General features: G+C 35.1%; 3 protein-coding genes across 3 annotated transcripts in view; all 3 read left to right on the forward strand.

The window, feature by feature from the left end:
- The window catches only part of LOC133035806 (uncharacterized), a 62,342-nt gene extending 57,112 nt beyond the window's left edge, over positions 1-5,230 (forward strand). The window contains exon 4 of the mRNA XM_061112114.1: positions 4,904-5,230. Coding sequence (XP_060968097.1) covers positions 4,904-5,230 — 327 coding nt within the window. The remainder of the gene's footprint in view (positions 1-4,903) is intronic.
- Positions 5,231-5,373: 143 nt separating this feature from the next.
- LOC133035807 (uncharacterized) lies at positions 5,374-5,987 on the forward strand. Its single transcript, XM_061112119.1, has 2 exons — positions 5,374-5,690; positions 5,779-5,987. The coding sequence occupies exons 1-2, from the start codon at positions 5,414-5,416 to the stop codon at positions 5,985-5,987; spliced, it is 486 nt and encodes a 161-aa protein (XP_060968102.1). The 5' UTR covers positions 5,374-5,413.
- A 32-nt stretch (positions 5,988-6,019) lies between these two features.
- Positions 6,020-7,304, forward strand: LOC133029861 (uncharacterized). The gene is made up of 2 exons (XM_061101908.1): positions 6,020-6,448; positions 6,531-7,304. Exons 1-2 carry the CDS (start codon positions 6,080-6,082, stop codon positions 6,570-6,572), a joined length of 411 nt encoding a protein of 136 aa, XP_060957891.1. The 5' UTR covers positions 6,020-6,079; the 3' UTR covers positions 6,573-7,304.
- Positions 7,305-13,010: the final 5,706 nt, after the last annotated feature.

Genomic DNA, 13,010 nt, shown 5'->3' on the forward strand with positions numbered 1-13,010 from the left:
CAATGTGCCCTAGGAAGGACACATGAGATAGTCAGAATTCACATTTCTTGAACTTGGCATAAAGCTTGTGTTCCTGAAGCCGTTGCAGTACCATCTGAAGATGTAATTCATGCTCCTCTTCTGATTGAGAGTACACGAGGATGTCGTCGATAAACACAATCACACAGATATCGAGGAAATCCTTGAATACTCTATTCATCAAGTCCATGAATGCTGCAGGAGCATTGGTTAGTCCGAATGACATAACCAGAAATTCGTAATGTCCATACCTAGTGCGGAAAGCCGTCTTCGGAATATCCTCCTCTCGGATTCTCAACTGATGATAACCCGAACGGAGATCAATCTTAGGAAAGACCGTCTTCCCCAGAAGCTGATCGAATAAATCATCGATCCTAAGTAATGGATATTTATTCTTCACCGTCAGCTTGTTCAATTCTCTGTAGTCGATGCACATCCTCATAGATCCATCCTTTTTCTTGACGAATAAAACCGGGGCTCCCCAGGGTGACACACTAGGCCGAATAAACCCTATGTCAAGCAACCCTTGAAGCTGAATCTTTAACTCCTTAAGTTCAGCTGGAGCCATTCTATATGGGGCTTTGGAAACTAGTTCCACCCCTGGTGCCAAGTCTATCACAAAGTCAATCTCCCGCTGAGGTGGTAACCCTGGAAGTTCTTCGGGAAAAACATCCGAAAATTCCCGAACCACCTTGATGTCCTCTGGCCGAATGGTATCTGGCTGAGTGGTGTCCACCACCACGGCCAGAAACCCTAAACAACCGCCATGCAATAAATCTCTAGCTGACATGGCCGAGATCACCGGGATCCGAGATCCCTGAACTGAACCAACAAACACAAATGGTTCTTCACTTTTCGGTTGGAAGATCACCATCTTTCTTTTACAATCAATGCTCGCCAAATATTTAGATAGGAAATCCATTCCTAAAATAATATCGAACTCTACTAAACTCATCTCTATTAAATCAGCACTTAACTCCCTACCATCTATCCTGATCGGCATAGACCTAATCCACCTGTTGGAGATAACCAACTCTCCGCCAGGTAATAGGGTTCCAAACCCTGATTCATATCTATCATACGGTCTATCCAATTTATTAGAGATTCTAGCAGCCACACAAGAACATCCTTGACCTAAACACTCACCCGGAGGATGCCTCTAGCTAATGAGACACTCCAGTAGGAATAACGGATCTCGACACTACCCTCACGACCGTCTTGATTCTGGTTCCCTCGGAACCTCTTGTTCTGCCGCGAGCCACCGGATGCAGTGGATGATTTCCTCCTCTAGTCCATGGTCGAACCACTACCTCCCCTGCTGAAACCTGACGTAGGAGGGGTAGGAGCCCCGCCACATACTGGAGTCCTAATTGATTCCAACATACATCTAACTGCGCCCTCAGCTCACAATGCTTTCTCCACCATTTCAGTATAGGTGATCTTATCGTCGGTAGTGATCATCAAGTCATGCTTAATCTTCACATTTAACCCGTCCAGGTACTTATCTTTCTTGTTGAAGTCGGTTGAAACTATTCCTGAGGCTAACCTCGCCAACCGATCGAACTGAGTAGTATACTTAGTCACGCTCGTATTCTCACGCTGGGTCAGGTGGGCAAACTCTTTCCTCTTGGCGCTTCTGACCGCCTCGTTATAATACTTGGCATTGAAGAGTTCCTAGATCCTTTCCCAGGTCATGGTGGTGACGTCATGAATTTGAGACACCATGTCCCACCAGACAAGAGCGTCTTCTTGAAGCTGGAAAGTGGCACACACCACTCTGTCATTCCCAGTGACACCCATAAAATTCAAGATTTTGGTGATCACTGTTAGCCACTGTTCGGCCTTCATCACATCTGGACCTCCCAGAAAGACCGGAGGTGCTTGCTTCCGGAACCGTTCATACAAGGGTTCCATTCACTTTGCCGCTTAATTTGGAAATTAAAAACGAAACATGCGCCTATTCTACTATCAGGCTACTAACATGCATCCTAACATGCTTTTCTTTTTTCATAAATAAATAAATAAACTACTAAAGCAATAAAGGCTTACTGAACCGCGAAACGAGCTAACTGCTGATGATGATTGTACATGTCGTGACGATCTTCGGAAGACAACCTGGCGGCTCTGATACCAAATTGTAACACCCTAACTAACATAGGCGTATTAAGTGATTTTTAAACATGCTGTGCAGCTCGTTGCTAATCAACGAGGTTTATGGAAAACGTGATTAATTAAAATTTTTGTTTTTTAATTAAACTTATAAAATAATATTACAAAAGACTCGGGATCCCGATTACAAAATCATTTACAAAAGTTTACTGTTCATACAAAATAATTGTCGCCTAGCGACTAGTTACAAAAATAGCCTTGCTGTCCCGAGGATCGTACGCTCCAGGCCTAACCGCCCCGACATGTACAACCTTCATAAGCTCGCTCACGGTCCATCAGCTCTAGCCTTGCCTTTACCTACACATAAACGTAGAACTATGAGTCGACAGACTCAGTAAGAAAAGCATAATAATACTCATACATAAATCCCGGTCATGATCAGACGCCCATACCCCTAATCATAACCCTAACTGTCGTGTCCAACACGATACTGAGTCCCAATACTGCCGTGTCCAACACGGTACTGAGTTCTGAACGTTCATAGGGACGGTACTATTGACACGTTACAGCCTGATCGGTCGAACCGGTCATACTCCGGCTGCTGGTCATACTCCAGCCTGTACCGACGTGTTACTATATCCACCTGATCGGTCGAACCGGTCATACTCAGGCTGCTGGTCATACTCCAGCCTGTACCGACGGGATACGTCAATAGTACGGAACCACCAACCAAGTGTCAGCCTGATCGGTCGAACCAGTCATACTCCGGCTGCTGGTCATACTCCAGCCTGTACCGACGTGACATGGTTGGATGGTTCGAAGCCAACATACATAACTAATGTAATCGAACAGGCTTCGTACATGCACGCTAAACATGTAATCTACATATGCATACTGTTATACTAATCTTACCTGGATTCCGAATTTAGGTGTGCCGGTCAACCTGACTGGAACTTTAACTGCGCGGCGGATTACAGGCTCCTAAACCATAAAAATTGCAACACTATAAGTGACACGCTAAATCACTTCCCGGGGACTTAAACTAGGAACTAAAAGTTTCCCTATCGATAAAAAGCATGGCAATACCCCTTAAAACATAAAAACAAGGAAAACTAGGCTCCCTGAATTTTCCCCAACCGGTAGACCGGTTGCCCAACCAGAATTCCGGATGCACAACCGGAATTCCGGATGCACAACCGGAATTCCGGTTCCTCGCAGGCAGCAAACTCAAATTTTCATAACTTGCTCAAATCAACTCCAAATCAATTCAAACCTTCCAGACCTACTCCATATAACCCCTAGAACATTTCTAAGGCAACAAAACTACCCAGATTGCACATAATCACAAATCACCATTAAATCTCAAGCTTTGAGTTCTAAACTCAAACTTGAGCAAACCTAGCTAACATGCAATCAAACCAGCTTGAATCTACTTAAACAAGCATAATATAGCCTCTGAAAACAATTAAAAACATCAACAACAACACAGCAACAAATTCAAGACGTTTCTTTCAAAAATCATATATTTTGCATAGAAAAAACATAGCTTGCTCAACCTAAGAATCATGCTTCAAAAACAACTCCAACAACCTTAATTTAACAGAATCTAACCACAAAACACAGCAGCAACCACAACCAAATAATCATGCATGCATAACACTTAATTCATCAAAATTCAACAATTTTTAAAGAAACAAGGAAGAGGAGCTAACCTAGCTTGAAGAATGCTTAGATTGGAAGAGAAATTGCTTGAAATTCAAAGAAAGAATCCAACTCCTTGCACACACACACCCAGCCGAGAGAGAGAGGAAAAGAGAGAGTGGTTTTTAGAAATTTTTTTCTAAGTGTTGATTTTTGAAAAAAGAAATAAAAGCCACATAGCATATATCACTCATTTCAGCCAAAAAAAACAATAAAATAAACATTTATTTTCAATTAATAAAATCACTAAAGACAAAATATCATTGGGGCAAAAAGACCATTTTGCCCCTCCACACCAAAATCACATAAATCACACTAAAGGGGTCTTTTTGGGAAATTCTAAATTCCCGGCCATTCCCGACATTCCCAATGTCAAATAACCCGTCCCAAACTACTAACATACTAAGTTGTGATTTCTACTGAGCCAAACACCGGGTTCCAAAATATCGGGCACCGGAAAGCAAAATTATGCAAACTACTACATGACATAAAATGCATCTCTGAATTCAATAAATAACAGTATAATAAATTATTTAAATAGCTATAAATAATTTTCATAATTAATCATAATTAACTGCTAATTTTCAAATTAACTAAGCGGTCTTTACACTTATATAGGAATTAGGGTTGCTACCTCTGAATGGCAAAATTTCGAAATTGGTCAAAAATCTCGTGTTTCACCCCTGGTCGCGACTACATAAAGCCCTTGTTGTGACCATAGGCCAATTGGAAAAACACCCCTTTTTGCCTAATCCCCTAGTCGCGACCATGGTCGCGACCATGGAAAAGGGTCGCGACTATGGCTTCACCTGGTCGCGACTATTGAAGCCCAAATTGGCAGCTTCAGCTGATTTTTCTCCAGAATGTCTCGTCTTTTCACCAACTGATAAAATTTGAACTGTAATGCATCGAGAACCTAAAACAAGGAAAATCGAGCGTAAAATCATTCCAAAAGGCAACATTAACTGAGAAAACGCTTATGAAATCGACTTGGAACTTAGGCTAAAAATAGCCTAACACTTAGATCATTAATATTTGTCTAGTGTTTGTGACCATACTCTTGTTGAGTGGTTAGATGGAATGTTGGGAAAGTGTGACTTCACCATTAATGATTGGGATCCCTTCTTCTACAGAAGGATGTGCTCACTCAATGTTGGATAGTGATGAAGATATCCCTAATGCTCAACCATTACCTCAAGTCACTTTGGTTGACAGTGATGATGAGGGGGAATTTTTTGATGAGAGTGTATGTAAGATTGATGAAGAGCCTCGAGCTCTTGAGTATGCGATAATGGTACATGATTATGAGGGTGATAAGAATGAGTATGTCGGGCGGTCCCTTCACTTTTTGAGGGACAACCCGAGGTCGAGTATGACTAAGGGAGATATCCTACGCATGTGACATCAATATGAGATTCATTCTTCTATACAAATGTGACTTCCAACTATCGTTGAGCGTCCCAATTGGGATAGCGGCGATTGGGTTTGTATGTATGAATTTCCTTTTAAGATTGACTTTTGATTCCCTTTCCCTCTATTTGTACAAGAAGTGTTGGACTATTATGGGGTAGCTCCTAGCCAACTCATGCCAAATGCTTGGAGGTTATTGTTGGGTATAGAAGTCATAGTTAGAGTGAAGGGGAAGAGGGTTGACTTTGTAGATTTCAAGTCAAGTTATTATCTTAAACAACACGATACAGATAAAGGTCGATATCGATTCATTCTTAGAGCAAACAAAAAAGCTTGGGTAACAGAGTTGGTTGCTAGCAACAAGAGGGGTTGGAGGAAGAAATATTGTTTTGTCAAAGGTGACCTGTTTGGAATGAGTGATTATGTGGTTCCTACTTCATGGAGAACCTTAAGTGAGTGAGGAGTGTTGATTTCTTTGTTGTTTTTTATTTGATACTTGATTTGTCTATGAATACTAACTATTTCTCTTTGTCATTGTAGGTAAGGGGCTTGCTCGATGTCCTCGCAGGGGGTGTTGGTCTGAAGCTCAAGTTAACGACTTGCTCTCTATTCCTTCCGATCATAGTGCCCATAAAAAGCTTCTTATTTTGAATAAATCTTGTGTTGGAAAGTTATGGAGAGCTGCGCAACGTCAAAAAGGTAGTATTTTTTCACTCAACGTTGTCAAGCGCGCCCCATCCTTTTGTTGACCCGAGCTTTAGAGAAGGTTAGTGGTCTATTCTCTTTGATTCGTCATTTAACGGAAGAATAACGTTTTCTTGTAGACCGTTACTATAAGAGGATGACTTTCGAGGTTTGTGGAGCAGATGATGCTGTTGCTAGGGGTAAGACTAATTTACTTGGAAAGAGGTCTAAGAAGACCACAAGTCATGTTGCAAAATCTCGAGTTCCTGCTAAGGAACATGAAGCTGGTGGCTCTCTGTTGCTAACTGATGGTGTGGTTGCGGCTTCTCCACTGAGGGGTGACAACGTGTTGTCTATTGAGGAGAGTATGATCAACCTGTCCATCTCTTCTAATATTTCAGCTTACTCTGACCCTGCTTCTATCAAAGGTCATGTTAAGGCTCTTCTCCATTCGAGAGATGAAGAGCGTTTGAGGGGCATCAGAGTTGCGGGGCGAGTGAATTATGGTGTTTCTACGATTTACCAAGTAAGTTTGGAAAGAATTTGTATTTACACATATGTAGTTATTTTTGCGTGTTACTCATGATAATTCGACTTTTCTTTTGTAGGCTATTCAAGCAGTCCTCTACAACAATTTCTCTTCATCATAAGAACATGCTTTGAACAAGGAGCAGTCTAGACTTAGCAAGGAAGTGGAGAACTTGAAACTGGAAGGAGAGACTACCAAATCATCATATGACAAGCTCAAACTGGATTATTCCTCGTTGAACACTGAGTTGGAGCGTGTGCATGCCAGACTCAAGGAGTAGGACGCTAATTATGTCGCATTGTACCAGGAGGTTGATGATATTTCGCTCAAGACTGCCATCAAGACAAGGGGGAGTTGATGATACAGTATAAGAAAGGGCTCCATCGTGGATGGGATGTCGATGGTGCTATTGCACTTCATGAAGAATATTTAGCTCTTGAGCAAGAGAATGAGATGGATGTTGACGCTCATATCTCTATGTCTGGTGTGAGCGTCGATGCTCATACCTCTGTCCCTGGTATGGGTGTCGATGCTCATACTTCTAATTCTGGCGGGTGTGGCATTGACGATGTGATGTTCTCCATTGCTAAATATGGTACCATTGCTCCATAGTGGGTCTTTTTAAGTTTATCCCTTTTGTTTACAAGTGACAATTGATTTAAACTCTTAAGTCTTTTTTGTTTAAAGCATGAACATCGCCATAGTGGTATTGAGTATGTATGCTTAACGATCCTTTTGATGTGCGGACATCCTCTTAGCAATTTCCCTTTTGAATTTTATGACGCTTTGATGTATGAACGTTGCCTTTGCGGTGGTATGACTTATTATCTTAATTTGGTATTAATATTCTTCATTTTGCATTTTGTTGATGTTTTATGTTATTCCGTTGATGTAAATTTAGCATTGATCCATGTACTATATCCCCTAGTCCAAGTCTTAGTGAGTGTCACTAAAACTTAGACTTTGGAACGACTTGACTGAGTACATCGAGTTTGGCTGACTGTAACATTGTTGAGTTAATTTTATATTTAGTTACGATTGAACGTAATCCTATTACTTACTTTGTAAGTGAATCGTTGGATTGAGCGTAGCTCATATCACTTATTTCATAAGTGAATAGTTGGGTTGAGCGTAGCTCCTATTACTTACTTTGTAAGTGAATAGTTGGGTTGAGCGTAGCTCCTATTACTTACTTTGTTGGGTTTAGCGTAGCTCCTATTACTTATTTTGTAAGTGAATAGTTGGGTTGAGCGTAACTCCTATTACTTACTTTGTAAGTGAATAGTTTGATTGAGCGTAGCTCATATCACTTATTTCATAAGTGAATAGTTGGGTTGAGCGTAGCTCCTATTAATTACTTTGTAAGTGAATAGTTGAGTTGAGTGTAGCTCCTATTATTTACTTTTTTGGGTTGAGCGTAGCTCCTATTACTTATTTTGTAAGTGAATAGTTGGGTTGAGCATAGCTCTTATTACTTACTTTGTTGCAGGGCCGGCCAGAGAGTGGGGTAGCCGGGGCATAGGCCCCAGGCCCTAATTTTTGAGACCCGGAAAAATTAAAATTAATATACGTAAATTAAAATATATAATATATAAATATTTGATTGAATAAAATGCATAATAGTGTTATAGCACAAATGGTAAGCGGTTGAGAATATCAATGTTGTGGTGGTTGGTTAGATCCTTCACTCCCTCATTTTGTGGTTATTTTACAATTTAAATAGTTTTACACATATTTAATGTAAAAAATTAGTGAAATATTACTTGAAAATCCTTCATTTGTGGTTATTTTACAATTTAAATAGTTTTACACATATTTAATTTTCTTAGTGGCCTTATAGTATTTCAAGGTACAAACTATTAAAATGAAAAAAAATATATATATATGATAATAAAATATTAATTAAAAATTTATATTAAAGTTTATCTTTCAAGTTTAATACTAACTATTTTTTCGTCAAGAATAGTACATACACTTATTTAATTTTCTTAGTGGCCTAGATATACAGTATTTCAAGGTAAAAATTTATAAAATAAAAAAAAAATATATGATAATAAAAAATTAATAAAATATTAGTCAAAAATTTATATTAAAGTGTATTTTGCATGTTTAATATTAACCATTTTTTCATCAAAAATAATACTGTTAATTATAAATCAAAATATATTTATTAATTATTATGTATCTTCTTAAATTTTTACAGTTATGTATATATTTTAAAAAAAAAATAGACATAATTTTTTATACACTTGATTTTTTTTAACAAGAGTACTAAAATACATAACACTTTAATAGATATGCATGCTCTTCGTAATTAAATATTACTTTATAGAGTTAGTTTACGTGGTGAGAAAAATTTTGGTTATATGGTGATAGGAAAAAGTTAAAATTGATATTGTGTCAAAATTTAAATAATATTTATTTTAAATTTTTATGAAATAAAGGCCTCATTCTAAATTTCGCCCTAGGCCTCTCAATACCTTGAGACGGCCCTGCTTTGTTGAATTGAGCGTAGCTCTTATTACTTACTTTATAAGTGAATAGTTGGGTTGAGCGTAGCTCCTATTACTTACTTTGTTGGGTTTAGCGTAGCTCCTATTACTTATTTTGTAAGTGAATAGTTGGGTTGAGCGTAACTCCTATTACTTACTTTGTAAGTGAATAGTTTCATTGAGCGTAGCTCATATCACTTATTTCATAAGTGAATAGTTGGGTTGAGCGTAGCTCCTATTAATTACTTTGTAAGTGAATAGTTGAGTTGAGTGTAGCTCCTATTATTTACTTTTTTGGGTTAAGCGTAGCTCCTATTACTTATTTTGTAAGTGAATAGTTGGGTTGAGCATAGCTCTTATTACTTACTTTGTTGCAGGGCCGGCCAGAGAGTGGGGCAGCCGGGGCATAGGCCCCAGGCCCTACAATTTTTGAGGCCCCAAAAAATTAAAATTAATATACGTAAATTAAAATATATAATATATAAATATTTGATTGAATAAAATGCATAATAGTATTATAGCACAGATGGTAAGCGGTTGAGAATATCAATGTTGTGGTGGTTGGTTCGATCCTTCACTCCCTTATTTTGTGGTTATTTTACAATTTAAATGGTTTTACACATATTTAATGTAAAAAATTAGTGAAATATTACTTGAAAATCCTTCATTTGTGGTTATTTTACAATTTAAATAGTTTTACATATATTTAATTTTCTTAGTGGCCTTATAGTATTTCAAGGTACAAACTATTAAAATGAAAAAAAAAATAATATGATAATAAAATATTAATTGAAAATTTATATTAAAGTTTATCTTTCATGTTTAATACTAACTATTTTTTCGTCAAGAATAGTACATACACTTATTTAATTTTCTTAGTGGCCTATATATACAGTATTTCAAGGTACAAATAATTAAAATAAAAAAAATATATGATAATAAAAAATTAATAAAATATTAGTCAAAAATTTATATTAAAGTGTATTTTGCATGTTTAATATTAACCATTTTTTCATCAAAAATAATACTGTTAATTATAAATCAAAATATATTTATTAATTATTATGTATCTTCTTAAATTTTTAGAGTTATGTATATATTTTAAAAAAAATTAGACATAATTTTTTATACACTATTGATTTTTTTTAACAAGAGTACTAAAATATATAACACTTTAATAGATATGCATGCTCTTAGTAATTAAACATTACTTTATAGAGTTAGTTTACGTGGTGAGAAAATTTTTGTTATATGGTGATAAAAAAAAGTGAAAATTGATATTGTGTCAAAATTTAAATAATATTTATTTTAAATTTTTATGAAAGAAATGCCTCATTTTAAATTTCGCCCTAGGCCTCTCAATACCTTGAGACGGCCCTGCTTTGTTGGATTGAGCGTAGCTCTTATTACTTACTTTGTAAGTGAATAGTTGGGTTGAGCGTAGCTCCTATTACTTACTTTGTTGGGTTGAGCGTAGCTCCTATTACTTACTTTATTGGGTTGAGCGTAGCTCCTATTACTTACTTTGTAAGTGAATAGTTGGGTTGAGCGTAGCTCCTATTACTTACTTTGTAAGTGAATAGTTGGGTTGAGCGTAACAAATATCACTTACTTTATAAGCGAATATTTTGGGTTGAGCGCCACTACTACAAAAATTGCAATTACCAACACTTATTCAACAACACTCAATTAAAAAATGTTGTTAATTTATTTATTTTTATATTTTGACACACTTGATAAATAATTGTTGCTAATAACTCTCAGATTTTTAAATTTATTTTTTTTAAGTAAATAAAAAATAAGCAATAGCATCACTTCTAAATAAGTGTTGTTAATACCTATATGTAAATAAAAAAAAAACACCTTTTAAATAAGTGTTGCTAGATATAATTACAATTAATAAAAAAAATAAAAAAGTAATTCAAATTAGAATCAAATTAATATTTAGTGGATTGTAACTACTCTGTAACTTCTATTCATATATCTTCTATTCATATAGCTTCTATTAATGAGGAAAAAAAATAAAAACTGCCATTCTCGTAAAACCACCAAAGAGATATCAAACTATCATAATCTCTCAAAAAAATCTATGATGCTTATACTATATATTTATTATATATACATATATTATAGGGAAATTCTATAATGCACCCCCTTTAAAAAGAATACACCGATACATCTCTATCTGGTTTAGTATGCGAAATAATTTTTTAGTCAAATTTTTTCTCATGGTCATGTAAATTATACTTATTTAAGACATCCTACAAAATTTTAAGAAATTTGAAAAAGTTTAACACGCTGAAAATTACGTTCAAGTAGTGTGTTGCACGCGTGACTATTTTATTTTATACGCGTGTAAAATAGACTGTTTGAACATTGTTTTCTATATTGTAAATTATTCCGAATTTCTCAAAATTTTGTAGGATATCTTAAATAGCTATAACGTACATGAATATGAAAAAAAAAATAGACTAAATTTTTTTCTAGATGCCGAAATAAGTAGAGGGTACATCAGTACATCTCTTTTAAGGGGGTACATTGTAAAATTATCCTATATTATATAGGTAGGAAATCATTCTAGCAGTCGATTGTTAATTCAAATTCCTACCTTTTAGGTTCTAAAGGATATGTTTGAACAATTATTATAATATATATTTATATATAATTATTTTTAATTCTGTGAAAATATTATTGGGTTGGGTAATATGATAAATATCATTTGGGTTATTCCATTAACTCATATTTTTATTTTTGTTTTTTCTCTCTTGCAGATATACTTCTTGTCCTATGTTCTTAAAGTGAATGGATCGAGCTCTAACATTAGCTCATTTCTCACTTATAAGCTCTCATCCATTATTATATTTATATAGAATGATAATGATTAAGGTAAACCAACAGACTCATACATTTTATGTTATATATAATTTTTTACTCACTTTCTACTGCTCTTAAATATATAATAATGCTATTTTTTTTTCTTTTTTGCAGTGTTCATGAAATGGATAAGTGCATATATGTATATTTGTCAAAAAATAAAGATGAACAACTTCTAACTTTCAAGAAGAATTAAACTTTTTGGAACATATATTTTTGCGTTTGTACCAATTATATAGCAATGTATTTAATGCAATATTTATAAAAAGAACATTTATATGTATGAATTTTATGTACTGAAATTTTTTATTGTAATTAAACATGAATTTTATTGAATGAAATTTTATTTTTTATAATTTATAAAATAAATAATTATGGATATGGATATATTTAAATAATAAATAATTATTTGAAAAAATTTGTAATTATAGAAAATATATAATTAATATTTTTTTCAAAAAAATTAATTAATATTGTTATATTAAAGGTTGATTAATGAAATTAAATTCGCAACACTTTAATAAAAATGTTGTTGTGTATTTTTTTTAATTAGCAATATATGGTAACACTTTTATAAGTGTTGTCTTATATTAACACTTTTAGTAACACATTAGGAGGCAACACTTTTAAAAGTGTTGTCTTTTAATTTTCTATAGTTAAAAAAAACGTGTTACTAATTGTGTTTTTACTAGCGTAGCTCCTATCACTTATTTTATAAGTAAATAGTTGGGTTGAACGTGGCTCATATAACTTACTTTATAAGTAAATATTTGGGTTGAGCGTAGCTCCTATCACTTATTTTATAAGTGAATAGTTGGGTTGAGCGTAGCTCCTATTACTTACTTTTGTAAGTGAATAGTTGGGTTGAGCGTAGCTCATATCACTTACTTTATAAGTGAATAGTTGGGTTGAGCGTAGCTCTTATCACTTATTTTATAAGTGAATAGTTGGGTTGAGTGTGTCTCATATCACTTACTTTATAAGTGAATATTTGGGTCGAGCGTAGCTCCTATCACTTATTTTATAAGTGAATATTTGGGTCGAGCGTAGCTCCTATCACTTATTTCATAAGTAAATAGTTGGGTTGAGTGTGCCTCGTTTGATATTGCTTTTACTTTACGTTTTGAGCTTTAAAATATAACAGACACTTAAAATAATTAACACAGGTATTTACGTGGAAACCCTTTCGGGAA

The sequence above is a fragment of the Cannabis sativa genome, chromosome 1 (genome assembly GCF_029168945.1).
Source record: "Cannabis sativa cultivar Pink pepper isolate KNU-18-1 chromosome 1, ASM2916894v1, whole genome shotgun sequence".
Taxonomy (NCBI): Eukaryota; Viridiplantae; Streptophyta; class Magnoliopsida; order Rosales; family Cannabaceae; genus Cannabis; species Cannabis sativa.